Source organism: Pezoporus occidentalis, unplaced genomic scaffold, assembly GCF_034315485.1.
Source record: "Pezoporus occidentalis ecotype Australia unplaced genomic scaffold, CSIRO_AGI_Poc_V1 ctg45, whole genome shotgun sequence".
Lineage (NCBI taxonomy): Eukaryota > Metazoa > Chordata > Aves > Psittaciformes > Psittacidae > Pezoporus > Pezoporus occidentalis.
The window spans coordinates 6801307-6823066 of NW_026915780.1; the positions used below are offsets into that span (position 1 = coordinate 6801307).

Consider the following 21760-nt stretch of genomic DNA (forward strand, 5'->3'; position numbering starts at 1 on the left):
CAAAACCCCAAACAGTGGCAATTTCAGTAAAATCCTCATTTCTGTTCTTCCATCACAACAGCCAATTGCAAATGAAAGTAAACATGAAGTACTTGAAGGCAACTAGACAGTACTATTGTTCGTAACTGTTACATTGTTCACTGACAAGGTAGATGATTTTTATGTATTGTTTGGGCAGGCTTTTCCTCTGTTAACAGAAGGGAGCACTATAAACAGCAGCATTGTGCAGGCACTTTACAGGTCACAGAATCTTAGAACGGTGTGGGCTGGAAAGGACCTTAAAGCTCATCCAGTTCCAACCCCTGCCATGGGCAGGGACACCTTCCACTAGAGCAGCTTGCTCCAAGCCCCTGTGTCCAACCTGGCCTTGAACACTGCCAGGGATGGGGCAGCCACAGCTTCTCTGGGCACCCTGTGCCAGCGCCTCAGCACCCACACAGTAGGAGATGACAGAGCAAGACCAGGAGGGCGGGTGGAACACCCAGGCCCGTGTTTAGGTGTTCTTCTAACGCGATGGCACCGGCTCTTTCCCCGCCCGCAGCCCGTGGAGCGCTCCCCGCTAGAGGGGGATGCAGCCCCGAGCCTGCAGCAAGTGCAGGGGCGGTCTCCGCACCACCAAAGGGAAAGCGAAGGCGGAAGCTGCCGGAGCACCCCCTTTAGAGTTAAGTATACTCATCGGATTTGGCAGAAACTAGGACAAGAAGCCCCATCCCCATTTCCACTCCCGCTTCGGGAAGCTCCAACACCTCTCCCCACAGACGCCCCGCGCTCTCCCACAGTGCACCGCGCGCGGCACCGCCCCTCCCGCGCTCCAGCCAATCGCGGCTCAGCACCTCCGGACTACACTCCCCAGCATCGCCCCGCGGCGAGACCTCCCTCTCCTCCTGCCGTGTTCCGTTTGCCGCAAAGTGTCGCGCAGCGCCGCCGGAGGTTGCTGTGTGGGCCGCGGGCCGTGCCCGGAGCCGTGCCGCGGTGAGCCCCGCCGGGCGGAGCGCGGCCCCATGGGCGGGGGGCGGTGATTCCCGCCCTTCCCCGCCCCGCTCCCGCCGCGCCGGCAGCGCCATGGAGGAGGAGAGCATGGAGGAGGAGGGTGGCGGCGGCGGAGAGCCCATGATGGACGACCAGAACCACAACAACTGGGGCGCCGGCGGCTACGGGCGGCACCTGCTGGGCTCCGCCGCAGGGCAGGTCGGTGACCGCTTCCTACGCGAGGCCGCCGCCGGGACCCCGGCCGGGACCGAGCTCTCCGAGGCCAACGGCATGCTGCAGGGCTGCGAGGCGGGGGGCGCCTCGTGCAAGGGGGGAGCCGGAGCCATCGCCGCTGCCATCAACATCAACGCCTCGACCTCCAAGTTCCGTGAGTGACCGCCCCGCCCGTCTCCGCGGTGCTCTGGGGTGCGCCGGCGGGGGCCTCGCCCCGGGCGGCTCCGCGCGCTTCACCCGCTCCCGGCCTGCCCTGGCCCCGCTGTCCCCTGCATGTGGCTCTGCTCAGGTCTGTCCTGCGGCGGGTCCTGGCGTGGGTCTTGGCCCCAGAGGCTTCCCGAAGCGAAATCGGATGGGTTAAGGCGCCTTGGAAGGAGAAAATAACCTTTCTCGCACACACCCCAAGTTCTTTGCTGTCATGGCAAGGTGACGTGGTAGGTCTGGCGGTAGAACTGGGAGAGCGAGTGTAGGCAGGTGTTCACCTTTACCGAAGCACGGTTGCTTTTCCTGAAGCTCTTGGTTCGTGTCCTGTTTTCCTAAGGACTTTCTTTTTTTTTGTTTTCCCCACCTGAAAAACCCCAAAAGGTGGGTTTGGAACCTGTTTGTGGCTGCTGACAGCAGATGGCAATGTGTGCAGAGCCCCGGGATGGGGTGTGCTGGCCTCTGGAGGGGACGTATGTCTGCAAAGGCCTGGTGTGAACAGCTTGGAGATGAATTTACCTCCCTAAGAAATAGTTCCAAAACATCTTTTGTATGTAGCTTTTCACAGAAATGGCATTTTATTTTCCCCTGTTGTTTTGCTGAGGTTGAGGGAAGAGAAGATTTTTTTGCTGTTTCAATTTAACTTTCATTTCCAGAAGTCATCCCTCTGGGCAAAATATGCCCTTTTCTCTAATGGCTGTTGGAAAACTTGGATTTGGTTAGTTCACAGTATTCCTGGAAGTCTAAAAGTGTAACTGCCATGATGAAATTTGGGTGGGAAGCACCTTGTTATCCTTTTCACCTTGTTTCACCCCTCTTTCCCAAGTACCAGCTCATCTGTCCAGCAGCTCGGCTTCATTGCTGATCAGAAGCTCAAAGTTCAGGCCTCTGGGTCCCTGCTTTTCTGGTAGCCTGGATTTCCTGGCTCTAGTCATGTTGCCAGGGCTGACTGCTTTAAGTGGAGGCTTCGAGACTCTGTGAGCTCTCTGGCTCTCTGCCTGCCTTGTCAGGGCTCCAGGTACCTTAGGGTGGCTCATAAACAATTGAGACAGTTGAAATGGTTTGGCCTTGCTGAACTAAGCTCTTGAATTCCCAATCCAGAAATTGAGAGTCTTAGTTTTTCCTTCTCTTTCAGGGTAAGAATGTTTTCAAGCTGGGCCATCACCAAATGGGAAGGTGACTTTCCAGTTGATCTGCAATTTTATGTTGGAGCAGGAGGAGAAGTGGCTGTGTGTGATTTTGCTTAGGGTGTGGATTTTGAGTTCTTGTTTCACTTCCCCATCATTCATATCGCAACACGATACCTGTCTTACTGAGGTTAAGTGTTGTTCTAAAGAAAATTGAAATTCTCATAAAATGGAAACCTCTGAGTGAAGTCCATTAGAACTTTTACACCCTTGTGATGTGGATGGTTTTGACAGAATGTGTATATAAACAGGACAAGTCCAGTGAAGTTGTCTGGTCTGAGAATGGACAGGAGCTGAGTTGGGATCAGCATAGAATCCCAGACTGGTTTGAGTTGGAAGGGTCATTAAAGCTCATCCAGTTCCAACCCCTTGCCATGGGCAGGGACACATCCACTAGAGCAGGTTGCTTCAAGCCCCTTCCAACCTGGCCTTGAACACTGCCAGGGATGGGACATCCTGAGTCTTCTAATCCTGCCTCTGACAGGGCATCCCTTAATCTGCCCTCCTTATTTTTTTAAGAATAGAAAAAAGGAGGAAGATTACTTCTGTTGTAACTATGCAATGGAAAGGGAGACAGGCGTGTTCTAGGCCCCTCCTGCGTGCTCTGCCTTGGCAATGGCAGAACATGCATAGAGAAGCTGAGTGTCAGTCTTGAGTTTTGTAGGGAAGTTGTCTGTTCTCTGCTGCATGACGAACTTCTTGCAGTGAAATGAGCAAGTACTTGTGTCTTCCTTGCTTCAGGATGCAGAGGCTTAGTCTTAGGTTATCCTACAGGTGACCTTCAAAAATGGGGGTGGTGTGTGATTTCCAATGATCCTATGGTCAGTTGGAGCCCCTCTGACATTCAGAAAGGTCTCTCCCTCCTGATTCTTTCCTCCAACAATGCTTGTGTTCCAGCATGTAGTTACTTGCAGCGTGGTAGTTTTGTTCATGTTCACAGTTGCAGACTAAAGCATCTGGTGGGCCTTCTTTGGTTTGATTTAGCTGGCAGAGTCATGGAGGCAGAAGGTTAGGTAGAAATCTGTTAAAATCCTGGTTTTGAAAGGAAGATGCATTTTGTATGTAGGGGTAGTAGGGGGTTTGAGTGGCTTTTCAGACAGCTTTTACATCTAAATAACAAAACCAACAGTATCAGTGATTTTTGGTTTTATTCTTTGTGTCCTGTGCCTATTACTATTCCAGCATCTATGTATGTTTGTAAGTTTTTCCTCATCAATTTCATGGGGGCTCTATACCTATTCTTGAACCTTCTGGTTTTGTTTTTTATAAAATGTAAGTGGGTTTTGCTGTTCTTCTGGTTGAAGTTGATATCAAAGAATGTGGTAGCTTGCAGCAGGCTGTGTATCCATTATAGCTATGATACTGAAATATCTAGGTTATGATATGAAGCTCATGCATATTCTTTTTCACTTAAATGTTTTCACTGCTGCATTTGATTTAAGCAGTTTTTCTTTTGAATTTTCCTGTATATGGAGAAGCAGCAGTTGCTTCTCAAGTTTCACTTGTGAAGTCTATTATAATTTCCTGGAAAACGGTGGCTTTCCCTTTGCTCAGATTGATTTCTCTCCCAGCCCCACCCCAAACTTGCTGTAGTTGGATAAAATCATGCATTCTAGCATGCTTTGTTATAAAATATCTGTGTCGCTTCCCAGAAACATATTAAATCTCAATGACATGAAAGTCACCCTTTAATGTCACCCTTTCCTTGAGATCTGGAAAGAGGCTATTGGACCAATTCTTACAAGTCTTGAATACCTAATGTAGGGATAAGCATTGAAGAATGACATCCTAAAAAGTTAGAAAAGTAGAAAATCAAGTAAGTTCCTAGAAGGGCAGTCTGTCTTTTCTTTGTGAGGATTTGTGTGATTTCTTCCTGCTCTTGAGGTTCTTGCAGAGTTTGCAATTGGAGGCTCTGCTTTAACTCACCCTTTGCTTTGTGTGTGTAAACAGTACCTGAGAGTGTCCTGCTGAGTGGTCCTGCTTCCTAATTTTTCATTGCCTGATGCATCTGTGAATCATAGAAACCCAGACTGGTTTGTGTTGGAAGGAACCTTAAAGCTCCTCCAGCTCCAGCCCCTGCCATGGGCAGAGACATCTTCCACTAGAGCAGGTTGCTCCAAGCCCCTCTTTCCAACCTGGCCTTCAACACTGCCACGGATGGGGCAGCCACAGCTTCTCTGGGCACCCTGTGCCAGCGCCTCAGCACCCTCACAGGGAAGAGCTTCTGCCTAAGAGCTCATCTCAGTCTCCCCTCTGGCAGGTTAAAGCCATTCCCCTTGTCCTGTCCCTACAGGACCTTGTCCAAAGCCCCTCTCCAGGTTTCCTGAATCCCCTTTAGGCACTGGAGCTGCTCTAAGGTCTCCCCTTCAGGAGCCTTCTCTTCTCCAGCCTGCCCCAGCCCAGCTCTCTCAGCCTGGCTCCAGAGCAGAGCTGCTCCAGCCATTGCACCATCTCCATGGCCTCCTGTGGACTCGCTCCAACAGCTCCACGTCTCTCTTATGCTGTTGCCCCAGAGCTAGATCAAGACTGGGGAGGGGGGGGTCTCCTCAAAGTGCAGCAGAGGGGCAGGATCCCCTCCCTCGACTGGTGCTCATGCTCTGGGTGTGCAGCCCCGCACAGAGGGGAGTTCTGGGCTGCAAGCGTACACTGACAGATCATGGTGAGCTTCTTGTCAACCAACACCCACAGGTCCTTCTCCTCAGAGCTGCTCTCAGTGCGTTCTTCCGCAGCCTGTGTTTGTCCTTGGGATTGCCCAGAGCCAGAGAGTGATTGTTCAGTATGTAGCCTTGGATGCTTAACTATATAAATATTATGGTTGGCTTAGTTTCATAACTGAAGTGTGGAAATAAAATATTGCTTGTGAGAGTCTTCAGAATAAAAATAAATCTTTTCTAGAATATTACTTTGAACTCATCAGTGGTTCCTAGTCAAGTCTCCTGGGGCTGTTTGTGAAAGCATTTTGTTCTGTACCTGCGCAGCACTTCAAATGGGCAGACATTCCTTTCTGCTGCTTCTTTCGTTTTCCATACTGTAAAAAAACCAAATTGCTATCTCAACAGCCTGTTAAAAATTATTTTGCATGTTCTCAGTTCTTACTTGACTACTTTCTTTCAAATGAATAGAGCTCATTTCATATGTTAAGCCAGGTGTGGGTGTGATTATACATTAAAATCTTAAATCAAGACTTGGTCTAATATGTATGCTGACTTCAGTGTTTTCTGTGAAACAGAGCACTTCTGTGGAAACCCACTTTTTCAGGTTTGCTGCTGAGTCTAGGCATCCATAGTAAACCTATAGCTTTATGTGAAGCTGCTTGGAGCCTGAGCTCTGTAAGGGACAAGAACTCAAGCAAGTCATTGTGAAATAGATGAATAAGGAGTGAATTCGCTGTCAGGCAGGTGCTGTGCTGTTCTGCCCGCATGGATGTTTTTACATTGTGGAGCTGACTTGCTGCACGTTAACTTATGTCCTGGTGGTTGTGTACACACACCTGTAACCTTTTGTCAAGTTGTTAAGAAATGGGATTGCACTTTCAAGTTGCAGGCTGGAGCACTGGGACAGCATCCTGCAGGACTTGGTAGTGGAGACCAGTTCACTGCTCAGACAGGTTAACTAGAGCTGTTTCTGTAACAGGTATGAAGCAAGAGTGAACCAGTGGCTAGTTGGGTGAAGAGGGGACTAGGAGTGCTGCACTAGCATTCTTCACTAAGCAAGGTTTCTGGATGAAATACCCTAAAAAACCACACCAGGAATATGTAATACCTGTTCTTACAGGTAGCATTCGTACAATTCCTTGTCTCACACCTCTCTTTATTCTACTCTTTTTCTAATATTCTTCTTTTTCTCATACTTTTGCCTGTATTTCCCTAGAATTGTTCTTCATAATGCTGATAAAAGTGACTCATTCGGCTCCTTTCAACCCCTTGTAAAAGCAACAGCTCAGAAATCTTGCTCCTCAAACTGTGCAGTGATTTTTACATCTACGCATGTATTTTAAATGCAGATCTGTTAAAATATTTATTTTCAGTGTGGTGTCTAAAATGGATTGTTTGGGATAGGAACTGTCTTTATTTTCTGTTCCATGTAGCCCAAACCCATGTGTGGAGTTCCAGTGAAGAAATGACTTCAGATTCCCTGGCTTGGGTAGTTCTGATATGAAGGATACCCTGTGCTCTTAGTTATGGAGGGCTCTGCTTTGAGTAGGTGGTGTGAAGCTATGGTGCTGTGACAAGCCAGCAAGATAGTTCTGCAAGTAGTCTCTGCAGGGAAGGTGTTAACCCTTCTGCCATGGCTGCCTTTGGAACTGAGCTGCGTGTGGTTAGTTCAAAAATCCTCCCCAAAAAGAAACAGGTTAAAACTCTTCCCTGACTGTGGAGGCACATGGGGTGGCTTGGCAAGAGGGTGCAGTTGAGAAGCTGAGGAGGAAAACTGGGGAGGGATGGGGATGCTAATTTGAATGCCTCCCATTCTTCACTGTTGATTCTGATCCGAAAAAGGAGTGTAATTGTGCCTGCCAGAGGGGGAACTGTAATACAGGTCCAAAAACTTTGCCCAGGAGCCGAACTGCAATTGAAGGCAGAGGAAATTGCCTCAGCTTTTAGGCCAAGGAAGCTGCTGGTCCCACCTGAGACTTGTAAAATTCATACATCTGCTGGGAAGGAGTATTCCAGAAACTGCCAGACTTGGCCCAAGCTTGTTTTCGTGCATGTGAGGATCCAGAGCTAATTGCTGATTCTGGACTCCTACAAAGTTGCAGAGTTTATTGGTTTGAACTAACTACTGAGCTATTTTTCTATACTACTATATTTGTCATGCTAGAACTTCCAAGGAGTTTCTTTTTCCCTGCTGTTTGAGCCCTTAAGAAATAGCCAAGCACTGATTTGGCAGATTTTCTAATTTTACTTTATTCTCTCTAAATAAAAACTACAGCTTCAAGTTGGGGCTTTAGTTTTAGGTGTTTTGTCTTAGTGGAAGTCAATGGTTCCTAGTTTATTTGGCCAACTTATTGGTGTGATCTGAAATTGCAGAGCATTTACTTGCTGCTTTTAGCTGGAGTTGCTAAATGTAGTTTTGTCTTTTTCTTGTAGTAATGAATGTTATAACAATTGAAGACTATAAGAGCACATATTGGCCAAAGTTGGACAGTGCCATAGATCAGCTTCTAACTCAGAGTCCTGGTGACTACATCCCTATCTCCTATGAACAAATATACAGGTAAGGAAATCTGAGCGCTTTGTTACTCTTTAATTTAAGATCAAGTGTTTGGTTTATTTTGCAGCCTGCACGTATGTCATATTTGTATTTATGAGGAGGGAAGTTGGAAGGTTTTGTGAAGCACATCATTTAAATGGTTGGAATGAGTGAATAAAAGATGCGTATCTCAACGTCCAATGTTAATAGGAATAAATGCTAAACAATTACAGTGCATAAGTGCTGAAAACATTATCAGTCTCCACCACAATTGCTTAGTGTGATATATTAAAGTCTCAACATTCCTTTCCTCAAAGGGGAAGAAGAGACTGGCATAGTAGGGGTTTCACTACATGTTTCAAGAGGCTTCTTTGTCATGTCTAATAGGAACTGATTTGGTGCACCAGAGATAAATAGAAGCTACTGGTGTCAAGGTCCGTCCACATTAACTGTTATCTGTGTGTGTTGCACCAGGTAGCTTTAGTCTCATTTTTCCCTTGCCCAGCCATCTGGCTGCATGTGCAGTGGGAGGCTGTCTGAAAGGCTGACACAAGATTCAATCCTTTATATCTCCATTCTTGTTTGGAAACAGAGTTGTACCTGGCCTGGAGCTGCAGTTTACTTTGAGTTAAAAAGGATCTAGTCACACACTAGAGCTGGCCTGTGCAAGTAATGGGGATGGTAGGAGATTTGCTTCAAAACCATGCTACTGCTCCAAACCAAGCTGCTAGATGCTTTAGAGACTTGGCATTTATTTGAGATAGACTAAAATGGAGATTTTTGTGCTGTAGGTGACTGGTATCTGATGTGTTGGTAAATAGAATGGAAATTGGGTAGCTGCTGCTGCATTTACTGGCCAAGATGCCCTTAAAACTACTGGCCCTTGCCAGCAGCACAACTAATAGCATTGCTGGCTTTGATTTTCTTTAATCCAGTGTTACACTCTATGAAATAACAGCAGCTCAGTCACTGATTGCTGGGTTTAGAGGCTTTCAGCTCTGTCATTTCCTGCCCGCTTGCTCTTAGCCACTTTGGCTCTCCAGGTTGAAACTTTGAATTAGGGAACTAGATGTAAGAATGACAGGTATTCAGTCTTCCATCTTAATTCCAGTTTAAAACTTCCTCTTTTCTCTCCAAACTTTTAGAACTGCTGTTATCAGGACTCAGGCATTTATGTGTATAAATAATTGAGATGGTCATTTGAATTGAGAGACATTTTGCAGCTTTAGTGTAAGTAATCAAAGTCCTTTCCCTGGCTTAAAATCCCCAATGTGCAAACAGTCATCACTTAGAAATAAGCCATCTTGGCAGTCATCTCTGATAGAGTAGGCATACAGAGTTAATGGTTTTAATACCTGGAGTAGATCTATAGCTGGTTATGGTTTAAGATAACTGGAGTTCATTTTTCTCACCTTTTTACTCCTCTGAAGTTTTATGCATTGAAGGAATAATGGGTTTTAAGTTTCTCCTAGATAACCCTCATGTAAAAGGGTTACACTTGATGCAGTATTGTAATGATGCACAGATGTCTGTTGCATGTAATTTACCAAACCAAAAGATATTGTGCGTTTTAGTGTTATTGATAAAGCTGCTGTGTCAGTTTTCTATTACAAATTATGTCTGTGGTTGTAATTACTCTGACACAGCCTCTTCCAATCAGGAGATTGATTATTTTGTTTTTTCATTATTTTTAGACATTTCCTTTGCTTGATTGACAATCTAGACAAGATAGATTGAGAAGAGAAGGAAAACTGATTTTTATTGAATTTAATGAGGATGCTTGCTTGGAGTATTAAAGAGAGTCTGTTGCAGACTTGGGGTTTCGATCCTCTCTGTTTCCCTAGGCTAGTTATTTAGTCTGGAAAATGGGGTGTTTCTGAAGTGGTTCAAACAGTTACATCTCTCATATTTATTTTTTTTTACAGTGATACTGAGCTGAAAATATAGTGCTTTTTTTCTGATCATTCTTGTGCTGACTAAAGGAATCAATGCAGACTCAAAATACATTATTAGATACCCAAACTACTGCATTTGCCATAATCAGTGATAACTGTAGGTGTCTACTCCACAGCAGTATAAAGCTAGGAGATAACTTGAAAGGTGTGTATGCAGATATTTACTATGGATCAGTTTACCCCTAAGGTAGCAAAGTGTGATTAGTGACTGCTTTTATCTTTAAGTCCAAAGCCTGCCTGTGCAGAGTCACTTCCTATTAGAAGGGTTAAATATATTGACAGAGAGATGTGAAGGAAACTTTGAGGTGAGGAAGATGTAAACAGCTAAGTTGTAGTTCTGGCAACTGTTACTACCTCCCAGGTACAATGCAGTTAGATCTGTGTTCTTCAAGACAACTTGCAGATCTCAGATCTTCATCCCTCTCTTTAAATATTTACCTTTTAATGTCACAAGCTGGTGACTTCTTTTGGGCAATAGGAGGGCAAGGATGATTCATGGAATCAGCCCACGCTCAGGAACTGAAAACAGGATCTTAAAATGGGGAAGGAACCTCTAAATAGAAGTGTTCAAGTAAAATGTAAACACATTCTGCACGCTCATATGAAGGCTGGTGCTTGGGTACAGAACGCATTGCAGAAGTAGGTATAGCAGTAGTGTATGTAACACTAAGCAGACATATAGTCAGTTGTGGAAGTGGCTATATATATACTGGTTAGTTATGCAGCAAACATATAGCCATTTGCTGTTGTTACTTAGCTGTCTGGTTTGTAAGTTATCACAAAAATCAGTCTGGCTTTTCTTATCAGTGTCTCTCTTTGATCCAAATGAAATTGATATTTTTGCTGTTACTACATCATATCCAAATGTCTTGTACTTGCTTGTTCCAAACTAGGCTCTGCTGTTGGTAGACTTCAAACTATAGCTATTCAGTTATTTTTAATGTATAATAGTAGGAGAGGTGGGAGGTGTCTTTTGTTCTTTAAGAAATAGCATGGTTTGCCAAATAAGCAGACTTTGCTGTGTTTTGAGGGCCTTTTGTCAAAGGGAATAAATACACATTTCTAAGAGTTACTGATAATTCACTTGTTAAATCCTTCTTTCGGAAGACTTTTGAGAGTGGCACTTATGAATGAGAGTGCTGTCTTGGCCCCTGAAGGCTTGGACTTGGTGCCTAATCTCTCACTTGCATGGGAAAACTCCAACAGCCTGTAGTTGTTTTAATCCCATCCTTGCAGTTTGTTTGTCATTGTCCTTCTCAGTAGAGAGTTGGAATGCTATTCTTCCCCTACAGAGACACTGTGGCTGTACCACAGCTTTAGGGTTTTAGTGCTATTCAAAACCTGCAGAATTCGAGTCTGGGATCTGGACCTTGCCGGAAATACTTTGTGCATGTCTTGAGGAGCAGTCTCTGGTTTAAATTGCTCACTGTCACTCTATTCCATACAAAGGGATGAAGGGAGGGGGGAGCAGGAGCAGGACAGAGGCATGGGGAGGTGATTTGCTTTGCCCAAGACAGCAGGTCAAGTCTTCCTTGTGCCTCTTGAATTTTGACAGCTAGCTGCCAGAATGCTGACTTCAAAGAATGGAAGCACTCAAGAGAAGTAAAAGCTGCTTAGTATAGATGATGGTGTTAGCCCTGATGATGATGATGACTACCTTAATGTAACTTCTTGCTGAAAGCAATATATGTATTTGTTTTACGACTGTTGTAAATATGTTTTCAATGCATAGCCTTATTTTGTAGATATGTTGTATTGAACTATGAAAGCAATAAAATGTCCTTAAAAAACAAAGGTGACACTGAAGACCAGAGTTAACACAGCCAAGCTGGAATGTAGAATTCAAGTTTTGTTGCTCTTTCTGTACATCTTTGTTTATTATGAAAATGTGGGGGTTTCTCAGAATTTAAGTATCAAAGGATAGAGTAACATGCTTGGGTCTGTAATTTTAGAACTTTTTGTTTTTAAACCACTAGCACGATTTTGGTGCATCCGTGACTGTTTGTCAGTGTTGCCCTTCTTTTAATAAGGGTTTCACCCTATGATATGCATATAATCATGAAACCTGCTTATTTTAATGGAGACTTCATTCACATAGGAGAGACAAAATCCCGAATTAGGAGTCTGCTGTTGACAGAATTATCCTGGCTGTTTTGAAGTGCACTGTTAAGAGATCTCACTGTAAGTTAAAGTGAGTTTGGGGAGAGGAAATTGGGTGGACACAGTGGGGCCTCCAGGTCAGACTTAAGAGTCTGCTGGAGCTCATTCCAAGCTTAGGGCTGTTCACCACTCCTTCAGTTAACTTTATTATCCTCTAAACTGGGACTTGAACGAAATATTTTGAAGTCTGTTACCCTTCATTGCAAACTGTTGTAAGTTCATTGTTTGTTCCTATATTTGTTTCTGCAGTTGTGTGTATAAGTGTGTATGCCAGCAGCATTCGGAACAGATGTATAGTGACCTAATAAAAAAGATAACTAACCACTTAGAGAGAGTCTCAAAGGAGCTGCAGGTAAGAAGCTGCGCAATCTAATTATGTCTTTCCTGGGATCTGTGATTATATCCAAGCAGCATGGAGATGGCCCATGGAGGGGGATTGCCATTAAGACTGATTTACACTAGCTTACTAAATTGTGGGCTGCTTCATTCACTAACTGGCTGTCAGGCAGAATACCAGCTGTTAGATCCAATTGCATGGCACTGACTAGCCTTAGAGATCTAAACCATGAGGAGAGCAGCGGCTGAACGTGAATATATCATACAGAATCAAAGGCTAGGGAATGGGAAATCTACATTATCATCTAAGGTGTAAATGCTTTAGTCATATGTGATCTGAACACATGACATGATGTCTGCCATTGCTGTGTTAATCTGTCTAAACTGTTTATGGTCCTTGTGCATCACAAGCAGCACAAAAGGGAAAATCCAAAGGAGAAAAAATGAAGTGAATTAGATACGAATTGTGAAGCATGATTTAGGAATTATTGCATATGAAAGTTTTGTCCTACAGTTTATTCTGCATTTTTCTTGCCTATCTCTAGATGTCAGTGGTTTACAGCAGTCCTAATACAGTTTGTATATTCCTATCCTTCTCTGCATCTTATTTGTGCATCCATGTTTGTTTTCATGTGTGTTCTTTGTTGAGAATTCCTTTTGGGCTAGAATCTCCAAACCTATTCTTGAAATTGTCACTGCTGTAGCACCAATGCTATTTTGTTACCCTACAGCTCTTGTCAGTTCCACAACTGACTTGCGGTGCATCGAGATGGAAAGGAACCCTGAACTGCAGCAGCTCCTTCAGTGATTCTGAAAACTGATAACTCACATCTGTTAGTCAGAAGCAGTCTTACTACTTTTAACTGCTTCAGGTACTTCTGGCTAAACATGCATTGCCATGAAAATATATAGCACTGTGATTACTCTGATTTACTTCTCATTTCACTCTTTTCCTCTTGCTGCTTTTCTTATAAAGAAAACTAACCTCCTTGCATTCAGTGGGCAATTCTGGGAGCAGTCTTTGACTATGAGTTATGTAGGTCATCTTAAACTAGGTTCTTTGTTGCTATTCTCTTTTAGAATTCCTTTTTTCCTTGTGGAATGACAGCCTCACTGTTCTGTAAAAAATGGTCAGGGTAGATGGATGTAGTATTTAAAGCAAAGCCTTCCCTTGCTTCTGCTGAGCTGGTGCAACCTGTACATTTTTCTTCAGCTTGTGAGAACTACAAATCATTGCAGCTGTACAGGTTTGGCCAGTTCTTCTGATACATCCCATGGCTTTATTCTGTGGTAGTCCTTGATTGTTTCCTCTGAGGTTCCAAAGCTGACTGAGGCAGCTGCTTTTAGTGTTTGATTTAACACATATATGCACTAAATGCTTCTGCCTTGTTCTGCTGACAGGCAGGGTACGCCACAAAATGACCACACACTAGCTGTATCGCATGCACAGTTTATTAAACAAGCACACTAAAGCAAACAAGCACACTAATGCAAATTTGGTATGTATCTCTTTATACACAGTAAATAAGTACAAGGGAGCAAATCAGAGACATACATATTGAGAGTAAAGTACAGAGGAAAGTTAGCAATGCATCAGATCATTACAGCATAGACAGAACAGAGATTGAGAAGAAACACATCACCAGATACCACTGAAGCGTCATCCAGGCACGCACTTCAAGCTGGGAAGCCCCATTGCAGCCAATGCTGGGAGTCTCAGGTAGCTGAGAAAATTCCTGCATGGTGCATCCACCCATAGGTGAGGCTCTGGATTTGGCCACAAGAGGGTCCTGCCTTTGTACCCTTAGAAAAACAACCGGCTTTATGCCATATCTGTAACTTTACTCATGGGGCTGTGCAGTTCCTTATGATCTCGCTGTTGTCCGCACCAGGAGCGTTGGCCCTCGTGCAGCCAAGTATAAAGGTCATAGAACAGCTTCAGCCTCATGTTTTCCTGCCTCTTTGGACAAACAGTCACAATGAACATAAACATGTATACTCTACCAATACACTTTGATAAAAAAAAATGCTTTGTTATGTCTCTCAGTCATGAGAGGGAATCAGCCCTCAGCCAGGTTCCCATCCAGTCCATGCCTAAAACCAAGGCTGCCTTCTGAACGTCAGCCTCTGAAAGAATGATCGAGAACTGCCCAATGCAATCTTCATCTTGCAAAAGTTTCCTTATGTAGGTTAGACACACCTTGTAGCAGGTGGCAAGAAGACTGTGATATATAACATGATACCATCTTTGAGTGTGTTACATCAGTTTTGTCTGACGAGAACATGACTTTGGCTTTGGATGGTAAATCCATCTTTTTGAGCTGCTTGAAGTCAAACTCCTGTGGCGTAGAAAATGGTCCTATAAAGAAACTGTTTTAGCAATGGGTTGTGAAATTTAAGAAATGACTACAATGTATTTTAGTATCCTGATGCTTCTTTGATCTCAGTACATTTTGGTGACAGTCACTTGGGTTTCAGGTTGAAAATGCAGTACAAGATCCTTAGCAACACCAACAACAGACTTTGTGAATGCTAGTCCCCTAAAAGTTTTTGGTTTACACAGGCAGACGTATGTATATGTGAACCCTTTCAATGCACAATATGTGGTGCTTTGCTTTCTCTGACACAGACTCATTCCACCTGCCAGCAATATTCACTCTAATGGTGAGTTTTGTTTAATTGGCAAGGTGTGATTTGATGCAAGATAACTTTTATTTTTCGTTTTGTTTTACATGCAGAGATGCAAATGTAGCCCATTATAAGCAGGAGTGTTGGTTTGTGTGAGAAAGCAGACGATCATGAAAACTGAAGTGGCAGGCAAATGCGGTGTCTTATTCTGAACAAGCCAAGCAACCTCTTTGCATAGAGGTGCAACAGTTTAATGGTGGGTGGATGGCAGAATATCTGCATGTAACCAAGATGCCAGAGCAAGCTGTATCCTCCAAGAACCACTCAGCAGCAGCAAAAGCAATAAACCTGTCAGACACCAAATAGTAAAAGTGGGAGCATCTCAGAGGGCTGGTCAGACTTGCTGTTGCAGGGTTCCAGCCTTTCTGGAGTTAATCTTTCTGTGTGGCATTCATTGCAGAAACTCCCTATATATGGTGTTTGTTGCCACCTGCATTCCTCAGGGTGTGCTTCATAGATTTCCACCTTCAAAAAAGGTCCTTTTTGGTGGTGGCAGGGGCATTATGAAAATATGGATCGGCTCATGTATTCCCTGCATATTGGACATGGGGTGAAAAGCAGTGACCGTTGCCTGCTGAGAGATAGAGATTAATTGCTTGTCATCAGACCATCAGCTCTTTGATACGGGGCCTCCTATATCCCAAGATATTCCTAGCTCCCTCCTTACTATGTGTGTAAGCAAATGGTCCTGTCTTCAGGGTGTTTCAGTTCTGGAGGAGCTGAGCCAGAATCACTTTCCTTTCTTGCACTTGGTGTCCAGATGAGCTTCTCTGCGTTAGGCTGAGTTTTGTCATGTAGAGATTCCTGTAACTGAGGATGAAATTTCACTGATTTTTGAGTTGATCAGAATTTTGGATTTTGTGTGCTTAGAGAAAAAGGTGACTGCAGAACACACAAATGTTTCCTGTTGTCTTGAGGCCTGTGAAGCCTGTTGTATACAGATGATTTTTCCAACCTACTTTATTTGGACAGGTTTTATTGGTAATGGCCATAGCCCATTATGTTGTGGTTTAACATAATGACAGCTGGTTTTGTGGCTAAGTGCTGAGTCATTGAGATGTGTGAGGTAGGGTGCATACACAGGCACATACGCTTTTGAATTACATAGATCTCTCTTTAAAATGAATAACACTGTATTTGCGTTAGGCACTTGTGTTTCTGGCTAAACTTATGCACTCTGATAAAGTCATGTAAAATCAAGTAATTTGCCCATTACATATCTCCTCAGCAAAAGACACTGGAAGGTACTTTAAGCATTGACAGTGCGAATGCCTGTGACAGAAGGAGGTTTTTTGTGCAAGTGCAGTGAATATTTTCATTTTAGTTAGAATAATCACAGTAATTCCTTTAGGAAAGAACTGAGAGCTGCAAAGTCATGTTGTACCCTGTTGTACCCAGAGGAAAGAGGAAAAAGCAATCTGTTGTTTGCTATTTATGTGGATTTTGGAAGGTTTTTTTTGGTCTGAATAATACATTTTTTTTATAATGAACATGACTGAACTGAGCAGTCACTTGTGTTGGTAGATAATTTGCATAGTTGCTGTGTGGCCTCAAGGACCTGTAGGGTTAAGGTCTTCGCTGTGCAATGCCAGAAATCTTTCCTGCCTCATACTAAACTTCCCAGCCTTCTGTCTCATCAGCTCTCAAACCAGTCATTGCAGGGCATGAAAATATCTTCTCACCTATTATTTCCTTGGGAGAATATGCCTTGGTGTCAGGTTCCTGTAAAAGCCGTGTTTTGGGATCTGCCAAATCTCTGGGAACTGATGCCTTGTATCATCTCACTGTTGCTATCTCTTCTTAAAGAGTGTCAGCATTATCTGTTGTAGACAATCTGTTCCTTCCTTCCCTTTTTCTCCTTTTCTGTCTCACATTTCCTTTCATTTGTTCCCTGTGATTATATGGATTTTCGCCATCCAGTGATGAGGAGTCTTATTTCCTGCCCCAACTCTTTCTGAAACACTAACGTGATAAATACAAAAGCCTTACTCCAAATTTCAGATGAGGTTCTGAACTTCCTCACTCATCTTTTAGAAACAGTTGTGTAACTTCCAGTATTTCTCCCGATTACAGGGGTAAAAGCATGAAGCTTAAGTCGCTTGTCACATTTACCTTGAGAGCTTTGCATATAGTCAGGGTGGTATAAAAGTGCATCCAAGTATTGCTTTGAGGGAATGTAAAGCTGAACTTCTGGCTATGGGCAGAGTTACCTACTGGGTACCATCTCATTTATATTTTAAGGTAATTTTACCCCGGATTGTGTTGTAGATATATTTTGCTTTCCTTCCAAGGTACACTGATTACAGTACCTTTACATAGTGCTGTATTGTAATGGAACAGTTAAGCCAGTCTGTAAGATGAAACTTTTGACAACATCGTATGTGGCTGGTTTCTGTGTGATCTTAGTAAATCAGATTGCTAATGAAGTTATGATTAGACTTTAGTAATCTACTTATGGGGGCCAGGTGATATACTCCATCCATGTGAAGAAGCCCATTCTTATACTACAGTGTTTATATGGGCATCACCTGACTTGCTACCTAATGAGGACTAGTGAATCTTCTTCAGGATTTATGTCTCCTCTCTTATAGCATAGAAATGACACTCAAATTCACCTTAATTTGAATTTAGGTGATTTCCTGAAATAATTTCCGTAGTTGCAGTAGTTTCTCAAAGCAGTTATGTAGAAAATGAAACTGCCTTCCCTATGTTCTGCCTATAGAAAAGATCAGAAGTAGAGGTGGAAAAGGAAAATTGAGTACTTGCATTTCCTATCTCTTTTCTTACTAAATATGTTAAACTTCTAGTGTTTCTTAAAGTCCATTGGGGTCAACTTTATGATCTGTTAGTATCAACAGTCGTTTTTTTAAAGAGGAGACTCAGACTGCCTTTTTTGGAGTCCATAATATTTAAAAGGAAAAAAAAGCCCCATCAAACATCAAGTGCTGTAGGCATTTATCCATCTGTTTTGCTGGGGGAAGATTGCTTAATCGTGTGTGAACCAAGCCTTTACTTCTGTGAATCACACTGAATTGAATCAGATCAAATGAATGATCCGTATTAAAACTCAGACTGTAAAAGCCAGAAGTGTCAGAAATGTGTGCCTGTTCATGTGTGGGTGTCAAAAAGATGGTTTTTGACTTGAGGTAGAGGTCACTCTATTGCCAGACTTGCTATTAAAAATGACGTTTTCATGAGCAAGCTAACCTGAGAAGAGCCTCCTTGCCTGCTGCTTTTTGAGAAGGCTTGTATTGCTGAAGTCGTTTTGAATTCCTTGACACACTGCACTGGGTCCTGCAGACCCTGATACAGAAAGATACTAGTTTGTGCTATATTTACTTGTATGTCTTTACTAGGTGGCAAAGCTTCTGAAGTTTTCTTGATACTAAACAGAGTTTTGATGGTCCTTAGATACAATGGGTTTTTAGTTTTATGCCCTATAAACATACCCTATATCTGCCCCCTCTACTTGAAGACAATTACACTAGAGTGTGTCGTGATGCTGTAAAGCTTTGGACAGGTTTTAGTGCCGATGTGGATTGGAAGACACAGTCTGTCTCTGAATGACTTGTACTTTGGCTTTATTTCTGGTCTTTGTAAAAAGCTTTAATAGTCCCCTCGTCTTGTGAGGTAAATGTGAGCATCACGTAAATTGTCTGCAAGGCAAAGTGAACAAATTACATTTTCTTGGGAAAGAACAGCAAGTGGTTTAAAAGATTCAGACCACTTACATGAATAGCAGGTAAATTTGTGGAGTCATTCTCCCTTTTCACTTGGCAGGCGTGGGAGAGATGCTGCAGCATGCGTGCTGGCATCTTGGCAGCGAGCATGTTCCCAGGAAAATGGAGCTGCCCATTCAGGGTAGGAATGTAAGCTTTGCCGAATATATTGCTGACTGTGCCAGACAACTATTCATGAACAGATTAACTTTGTGTTCCTCAAGCAAAGAACTGTCGTCACTGTTTCTGTCTTGTGAGCCGTTTCTGAGTTGTCTTGAGCCAGCACCATGTCTTCTGGTTTCATTTGTATGTTCAGCTAATGATATTCAAACTGAAAAACCCACGTCTTTTTCATGTATACAGCTTGTTGCCCACAAGTTCATTGAAATACCTAGATGTTAGATTTCAAGTAAGGGAAGGGTAATTTAGTATACTGGCTAATTGCTGCTTCTGTTTGAAGATGTCCGTCTTGCATGTTATCCTTTCTCAAATGTGTTTTCTTCTCATTTCTCTTGGTGCTGAGATGTCTGCTGTGGTGTGTAAGGATGTCTTTAACATGACTTTAAATGATGTCTTTAACATCAGCTTTTAGTAGCAGCCGTAGTATTTTATGCTAAGAAGTAGTTGACTCAAAACCAGGCTGACGGTGTTAAGTAAATGCAGCTGCATCACAGTTTGAGAAACCTGACCAAATGTTCAGTGCCCCCATGGACAGACGCACTGTATAGTTGCTACTAGAAAACTATTCTTAAGCCTATGAGTGGTAGGTGAGAGCAGATGTAGGAGCAGATTTAAGCTGTCTGCCTATATAGAGTGTCTTAAAAAAACCCAAAGCAACTGAATTGACAGTTTAATAGGATTCAGGATGGGAGTGAAGGAACCAGGAGTCCTCTTCCTTCCTGGAAAACTTTAGCAGTGTCTTTTTCTTTCTTTGAATACCTTCTGTATTATATCCCTTAGGTAAGATAGGAGTGGATTTAAAGATGTAATATTTTCTGGAGGGTCATGTTTAATTCTTCCTATCCCACCCCTGTAATTAAAACAGCTGAATGTGTGTGTTCTGTTTTCTGGACTCAGACCAAGAGTGAAAAATGTCAGCCTAAGCAGTTTCTTTTTTTTTTAATAGCTATAGCAGAATAAATACTGTTTTTAAAGTCAAGATCTATTCTAATGATAGTCAGTTAATAGAAAAATCTTAGCGACATCTATTTACTCATAAATTTGGTGCCAGGCACTGCATCTTAGCTTATAAAATTCATAATTCAAAATTCAGTAGCTTACATAAAGCTACTCCCACTGCAGTTGCTGTCTTATTAATGTGAATGTAAAGACGTGGAGAAAGTTCCTATGCTCAAACAAGTAACTGATTTTGGTCTGGCAGTTTGAGCAGCCATACAGTAACACCATAATGAACAGAAAACAGACCATGATCATTCATAGGAGAGCTGTGGAAATACTAGTATTGATTTCTCATTGGCTTGGGGGTTTTGTTAGTTTACAAGCCAAGTGATAGCTGAAGAGAGTTTGGTTGTCAAGCTTCTTTTTGAATTAAGCAGAGTTAGGTAGTACATGCTTTGCTGTTAATGTCTTGGCTGTTGAGGCTTGACATGAAACATTACCAGGAGAATTCAACTGAAAGGTTTCATCTCATGCCGATAAAGCAGTTAACACCATGATATTGCATTCCAGAGGTTAAGACCAAGGCCTGATACTTGCCTGACACTAGTGAGTGCTTACCCTGAAGCTGTGAGGACTTAGCTTTTTTTTTGTCTTTATCTAGAGCATTGCACTTGGTTGCAATGTGGTGGTGGTCAAGAGCTTCCAGGTAGCCTCTGTTATAGGTTGTTTTGAGGAGACAGCGAGGTGTGCAGTTGTTGTGCCTCTTAAAGCGTCTCTCAGTGTGACATAGGCATTGTGAGGTGAGCTAGCAGAGGTTTTGTGTTCAGTGGGGGAAAAAGATATCGGCCTTAATGTCCCCTGTAAAAAGAGTGGCAGCCTGGCTCTGCATCATTGCCTAGAATCAGTTCATGGGATTAAATTGTGCATTATCCAGGCAACTTCTGTCTCTCTATTTTGTTAATGAAAAGTGCAAAATGTCAGTGAGAAGAGTGATGCCCTATGTCAGGCTATGGTCTCCTTTTGTCTCTGTTCTTTGAAGCAGAATTTACCTTTGTCTTTGATCTAGAAGCTGTATACCAAGTCTTTACAAACCAGAGAGTTTAACCATATTTAAAGTTGAGGTTAAAAAGGGGTGAAGCAGTAATACATACTGCTTAGAAATTCGTATTTCACTGCATATTATTTGCAACAAATTATATATGTAACTGTATATTAAAGGGAGTCCTTAGAGTTCATAGCCACTTTTATACATTGTTGGCATTTTGAACTAAAATTTGTTTGCCCACCCCTGAGACCTGCTTCTGCAGTAAGATTAAAACCTTCTGATCAAAATGAATAGCCATATATAACCTTTAGCAACTGCATATGGAATAACACTCTTTATTCCTTTGCCAGTTTTGTTTTCCTTTCTGAAATGTTTGTACTGTATCAGCGTTTGCTGTGAAAAATTACCCACAGGTTTATTAAGCATATTAAGGAGGGAGGCAGAAGAAGCTAGTTTAAAGGGAAGAAACCTTTGATCAGTTTAGAATAGTTAACAGAGCAGAAGGTCAGCATTACTATTACCTGTTCTTTTGGGGCCCTGGTGAATGTCCATGTGAAGGGTGAAAAATCAGCTTCATGGAGATAAGAGCTTTAAATTCCTGTAGGGTGGTAGAGGTGCAGCTAGCCTTGGGTGTTTCTCACACCGCAGATGCTTTGGCTTGAGAAAATCTTTGAGCTTGTTTTGTTGCATTGCAAGGTCCCAGTCACTGCTGCTTTCTCCATCCTCCTCTGGCTTGGCACTGTCAGAGAAGGAAGTGGTGTGAGGGAAGAGAAGTTTTATTTCTCATTAGCAAGCAATGCTTTGTCCTTGGGTGTGTGTAGGTGTGTGTATGTGTATGAACAGTAGAAATGTAGGCAGCTGCTCACACTCCTCTGAAAAGCCTATAACAGGGAAAGCAGGATTTGGGCCAGAGGCAGAGCACAATGTGAGGAACATGTTACCCCATCTCCGCTCCCA

At 43.0% G+C, this 21760-nt stretch overlaps 1 protein-coding gene across 4 annotated transcripts in view; it reads left to right on the forward strand.

The window, feature by feature from the left end:
* Window positions 1-894: 894 nt before the first annotated feature.
* CACUL1 (CDK2 associated cullin domain 1) overlaps window positions 895-21760 on the forward strand; it is a 51488-nt gene continuing 30622 nt past the window's right edge. Inside the window, exons 1-3 of one of the 4 annotated variants that reach the window (XM_062635328.1) lie at window positions 895-1357; window positions 7679-7805; window positions 12146-12248. In XM_062635328.1, coding sequence (XP_062491312.1) covers window positions 1063-1357; window positions 7679-7805; window positions 12146-12248 — 525 coding nt within the window. In that variant the 5' untranslated portion in view covers window positions 895-1062. The remainder of the gene's footprint in view (window positions 1358-7678; window positions 7806-12145; window positions 12249-21760) is intronic. The other 3 variants (XM_062635329.1, XM_062635326.1, XM_062635327.1) reach the window with 3 other exon arrangements.